This window comes from Musa acuminata, chromosome BXJ3-2, assembly GCF_036884655.1.
Source record: "Musa acuminata AAA Group cultivar baxijiao chromosome BXJ3-2, Cavendish_Baxijiao_AAA, whole genome shotgun sequence".
Taxonomy (NCBI): domain Eukaryota; kingdom Viridiplantae; phylum Streptophyta; class Magnoliopsida; order Zingiberales; family Musaceae; genus Musa; species Musa acuminata.
Window position 1 is genome coordinate 22,200,128 of NC_088350.1, and position 6,057 is coordinate 22,206,184.

Genomic DNA, 6,057 nt, shown 5'->3' on the forward strand with positions numbered 1-6,057 from the left:
AAAGAAGGATCAGATCCATAATTCCTGACTACCTGCACTACACCATCCGACGATATATAAAAATGCAAATGAGGCAGATATAACGCAAAGCTGAACAAGTGAACCGAGTAAATAGAGAGAGAAGAATAGTTATGATCACACTGACAGGCAGCACAAAAATGCAGCTCACCAACTTTGTATCAGTCCACCAAGAAAACCACGTCAAATGGTTTGCCATGTAATGTTCCTTGACGAAGATACATACTTTGCAAGGAAATAGAAAGAAGAAACACATCCGTGACTTACATCTGCACTGCACTAACAATTTCCAGACCAATATTTCTTAACGGTATATAGAAATGCAAATGAGATAGGCATAAATCAAACCTGAACAAGTGAACTGATTAAACAGAGATGGAATAATAGGTTATGTCCATGTTTTTACAGAGAGCACCAAAATGCAGTTCACAACTTTGTTTTGGTCTACCAAATGTACCATTGCATCATCTATTGCTGAAAAGAGATGGAATATGAGCCCGTGTTTGGATCTTTTACAGCTTTGAAGTTGTCGAGGTTCATGCCAAATCGTCCCAACAAAGAATTCCCCATCTCCTTCAACTTACCTGCAATGATTTCAAAAAACTTGAATGCAACATTCAAGATATCCAAAATAATCCATGTGCAACTTCATCCCAAAACCAAATGTCAATCTTTTGTCAAAAAAGGAAGAATGGAGCTGGTTCAAACTACCATTGAAAACCTACCTACATGTAAGTCCCTCCATTTGGCTTACAATTTATACCTGCCTTATCAATATTTATATCACAACAAAATCACTCTCTTTAGTATTGCATTCCAGCCCCTTCTTGTTCATGACTATTAGCCACTCTAATAGCATTTAGCACATCCCATTGCTTACATTTATTTTTTCTTTTTTCATTTCTTAAATAAAAAATTCTTGTTTCAATGCTCTTTTTTATTTCTCATGGAGTGACAGAAAAGTTCCATCCATACATTATTATGATACAAAGATTATTAAGTTCCTCAAATATTCGTATTCTGTTGGAACTCCATTATTGTAAAGGTTAGAATGCAAAAATAAAGAACTAATTTAGGATGTAAATATTGATGACACAGGGTTGAATCAAACAACAAGTATGCTAAAAAAAAATATATATGTAAACAACCCTAAAATGGAACTACCAAGACGAAAAACGGCAGTCATTTCTTGCACTAGAACTAACTGTACCAACTTCAAAAAAGCAATATGCAATCTAGTAAGTGAATATCTAATGCAATGTACTAAATTGAACAAGATGGTTCAAACGTAGTGGAATAATGACCAGAGACAAACTAGAGACCTCACAAACAATAGGAATACGAATCTAAAATATTTTTGCATTACCAGCATTCAAACGCAAACAAACATCCATGAAATCAGCTTGAGAATGTTGGGGGATTATAGCTTATGGCAGCTGCTTCTGTTATATTTTTTGCAAGCACGTTGAAACTTATTCATGTTACAGATATACTATGGGGCTGAAAAACCAGACTTGCTGATCATACACCAGTTAGCACTTTTGTTTCTACAAGAAAATTTAAGCATATTGCATGCATAATGATTCTCATTTTGGATTTATCTTAATATTTTGTTAAAAAAAAGCAGCATAATAATTTATTAGAGCAAACATGCGAATGATAAAGAAAGCAAATAGTAATCAAGTCGAACGTTCCACATATTTGCTTGTTTTGTCAGCAACTAATTCAGAACAAACCTCAAATCATAGCTTCAAAATTAAATAATCAAATGGTAATGGAAAATATAATACTAAATACTCAAACCTTCAACTGCATCAATTTAGTATATATACATATATGGACATAGAAAAAAATGCACCATTCTTACCAATCATTTCTTCTTTCATCTTCTCCCTTTTTTCAGCTGCAATTGGTTCTAACCGTCTTATGTTCTTTCTAGCTTGGTCATTTGCAGGATCCAACTCAAGAACCTTTTTCATGTCTGCAGGGATATTAAGCAAAAGAATAAAAAATAAAGACATTCAGAAATCATCAGGAAGCCATGTTTCACTGACCCACAATGACAATTGGCAATTAAAAGAACAGAAAAATTATATAGCAAATTTTTGTAGCAGAATAATTCCCCAAGACCCACGCTTCATGCGTTCTAACTTACCAGCAATAGCCTCGTCATAGTTTTCAAGCTTTTCATGTGCCTCAGCTCTTCTAAATAGTGCTTTTATATAGGATGGATTCAATTCCAATGCTTTTGTACATTCTTGTACTGTCTCCTTGTACCTATCCTGAGAAGGGAAAATACAAACAAAAAAGGAAAACATTAGTGAACAAGATATATTAACCTACAGAATGTGCAGCATCTGCTTCAAATAATCCCCGGTGGCTTGCTAATGCATCCGATAGCAGAAAAGCAGTCTCCCTGCTGTAGACTCTGTTGCCCTTGCTTAACAGTACCACTTATCGACCAAACAGTCAAATAAGATTTTTTTTAAGCAGGTTATGTGTCAGTCATCATATGGACTGCCTAAAATATGAAAATAGGGCTCAAGTAGAACAACAAAGTCAATGGATATGGCAAAACAAAAGGCAGTTGTAAAAATCTCACTTACAGGACCAATTAAAGAAACACAAATCCATAAGAACATCATGGAGTACCAGTTCAAGATGGGCAATCACACAGTGATGCATAGCTTATCTTAGCTATACAAGGCCCACCATCATAAATTTAAGGGACATAAGAAGCTGGTAGTATGTATTTAACAACCTCAAAATCATGAACCTTATTGAAAACAGATCAACATAATGTGAGATATGTATGAGGTATCATCTCAATATTCAGTTCATCGGTTGCCAATTTGACCACCCCTTAGTTTCCATTTGCAAAGGTTGTGATTAACCATAAATCTTAACTCTTAGGGCCTGGCTACATGAATTCTTTTGAACACCATGGAGAAAATTTGAATACAAAGAGACATGACATTTTATAGTTTCAAATATCACCTTAGGTCTTCCTGTTGCATCATTGGTTTGAAAAGACTCACATCACCTAACTAGTATATTTAAATATATTTTAACATGTGCAAGCCTTGAGGGATTCCTTGTTTCATCCTCAATTGAGATTCTTCCAAATCATTCATGAATATAAATATTTTTTATCCTTGATCTCTGGTAATCCATAGTCCACAGTACATCCGTTTCGACTTCTCATATAATTAACATTGATCAACAAGGATTCCGATCCATAAAGTAAAGAACCATGTAAAATTGCCTTAAACAAGTCTTTAATCCAAGGAACACACAGTGATCACATAACAAATAATCATAACATCCAAATACATCCTTCTCCACTCTCATCATTTGAACTCTAAATCTATGAGCAATATCTTTAGTCTCCCCTTCTGTTGAATAATAACAAATGAAATTGAATCTTTAGAGTTCTGGGATTATTGATTTCATCAACACAACATTTATGCCAACTCTGATAGTGTGTTATTTGTTAAAATGCAAGTAAATTTGAGTTTTCAGTAAACTGGCTCCCTAAAGATAAAACAAGATGACTTTAGTACACTGTGTATTAAATTAGACCATGAAAATCATCAAATAATCATAAAAGAGTAAGAGTACTTCAACGAACAATATTAGAAGGAAAAAGATCCACTCTAAAAACCATTAGACTATCATTATACAATAATTCTCCAAAACCAAGGAAAAACAAGAACTCTTGCAGCAGTTGTCTTCAGTGTACTTTAAAATATACTGTAACCAGGGCAAAAGTGCATGCTGATCCATCAACTGAAGTATATTACTAACTTCAGCAGCAAATAAGGCATTAAAATCTGATGATGATTTAAGGTTATTGTTAGCCACATAAAGACATCAAAATGACCTCATAATCTAAAAATAAAAAAGCTATCAGTGGTCACATACACAAAATAATATCCAACATAAACATACCCCTTGTTGCTTGTTCAGGTAATTTGAAAAATTAAGGTGAATTTTCAATAAATAAAGTTTTTCAACAACAAAAAATAGTTGGCGCGTATAGTGCTTGTCGCACTGCCTTGCACTATTATAACACTCCTAACTGTCTTTATTGAGACCTCACATAAGTGACTTAACAATGGCAAAATAAAAGACGAATTATTTGTACCAATATCATTAACATCATCATCATTTACACCGAAAGAATGACTTACCAATTTCAAGAAACAAGCAGCCCGATTCCCATGACACATAGAGCATACATCTACAGATGAAGTCACCTCTGAAGCAATTTGCAAAGCAAGTTCATATTTCAGGAGTGCATCCTCGTATTGACCAGTCCTAAAAAGCTTGTTCCCTTCCTCCTTTGCATCATTTGCTTGCTTAAGAGCTTTCTGCATCAACAAAGAAAAGAAGAACGGTGACATGTTTTAATAACTAGGATCTGATTTTATACTACAAAAAGATATTCAATCCATCAAACATAAAACTAGCAACGAATTACATCCAATGTGAACACAAAATTTTTCCAAAGTATCTAGAACTGAACAAAGAATAAAATTATGAAATGCTTTTCTCAGGAACCCTGCTGAAAACAACTTATTTTTTTACATTTTAGTGCTTCTATTAAGAAAGGACCCTATAAGATGAAGAACTAAAATCATTCCATAAATTGATGTGGGCTAATGCAAATCCAAGTAATTAATGAAGCCAACCATATATCCATTAAAGATGATATAGTATCATGTGGATCAGAAGTATCAACAAATTTACATGGTCTAAGAAAGCCCTAACTCCTCTCCATCCTCATTCATCTGAGTGTACAACAGGATTATTCAAGAAATAAGGTCTAAGAAAGCCCTTACTCCTCTCCATCATCATTCATCTAAGTGTACAACAAGAATATATCAAGAAGGAAACAAAAATTTCACACTAGCAGAAGAATTGGTATCAAGTGAAATAAATGATCAAACAGCTATTTGAACACTGATCATATCTCAAGTTTCTTCCTTGCCAATATTCCGTACAGCTCAACCTAGTTTCAAGTTTCAACAGAAATTCTGGTAGTTCAATAATTGGGCAACCGATTTAACATGGGAAATTATCTATATCCTCCTCTAGATGTCATCCGACAGAAGCCACAATCAATCCATAACCATCCAAGTCCGTACCAGACATTTCTCTAACGAAATTATCAGATACAAACCGAGGCAAGATCCAGGTTACCTCATTTGCAGCATGGCCTAATTAACAACGTAAAAACACCCAACTAAAAGAGGATGGGATAACAGACTAAATGAAGATCGATGATTTTATGAGCATTTTGTATTCAAGAAAGCAATCAGAAGAAGCGAATCTCAACGACGATACAGAAGAATTCAAACAAACGTGAAAGACTAAACGAATCAGTAAGAAAGAAGAGATCATGAGACAGGACCTCCCTCAACTGCTCCTCGGTGAGAGCGTCCTCGAAGGACTCCTCATCGCTGCGACTTCCCCCTTGAGGAGCGTCCACGGATCTCGAGTGGGAGGCATCGGTGGCTTCTCCGGTCTCCGTGGCGTCCGGTTCCGGCTCGATGACGACCATGTTTCTTATCCCGAATGAAGAATCAAGGAGGAGATGGATCGTGGAGGAATTCTGCTGCGATGGGAGTTTGGGAATCGACGATCGATCGGATTCCTCGTCTAGGGTTTTGTAGACGCTTCGAGAGAAGGCGATTCTCTCCGCGCCTCGCTCTCGGGGAGCTTTTGGTTTTTATTACCTAAATTGCCCTTCAGCTTCCGTTATTTACACCACATTGGAGTTTAATTAGTAGAAATATATATTAATTTTTATATATTTTATTAATGAAGAAAATTATATGTATGATTAAGTTTCCACGTTTACTCTTCTAAATTTATATATATAAAAACATATATATATATATATGTATGTATATATGTATATATGTATATATGTATATATATATATATGTATATTTATACACACATATATATATGTATATATATATGTATATATGTATGTATATATGTATATATGTATGTATATATGTATATATG

At 34.6% G+C, this 6,057-nt stretch overlaps 1 protein-coding gene across 1 annotated transcript; it reads right to left on the reverse strand.

Annotated features, from left to right (window-relative positions):
• Nucleotides 1-331: 331 nt before the first annotated feature.
• Nucleotides 332-5,764, reverse strand: LOC135630986 (uncharacterized). The gene is made up of 5 exons (XM_065138336.1): nucleotides 5,435-5,764; nucleotides 4,212-4,391; nucleotides 2,174-2,300; nucleotides 1,886-1,999; nucleotides 332-602 (listed from the first exon to the last, which is right to left on the reverse strand). The coding sequence occupies exons 1-5, from the start codon at nucleotides 5,582-5,584 to the stop codon at nucleotides 487-489; spliced, it is 687 nt and encodes a 228-aa protein (XP_064994408.1). The 5' UTR covers nucleotides 5,585-5,764; the 3' UTR covers nucleotides 332-486.
• Nucleotides 5,765-6,057: the final 293 nt, after the last annotated feature.

What these genes read in the sequence shown, in the direction of transcription:
- LOC135630986 (XM_065138336.1), bottom strand. Translation starts at nt 5,584, where the DNA reads ATGGTCGTCATCGAGCCGGAACCGGACGCCACGGAGACCGGAGAAGCC. An exon ending in CCGAGGAGCAGTTGAGGGAG is followed by an intron (nt 4,392 to 5,434) that starts GTCCTGTCTCAT and finishes TTGTTGATGCAG; the next exon opens with AAAGCTCTTAAGCAAGCAAA. An exon ending in GATGAAAGAAGAAATGATTG is followed by an intron (nt 603 to 1,885) that starts GTAAGAATGGTG and finishes AAATCATTGCAG; the next exon opens with GTAAGTTGAAGGAGATGGGG.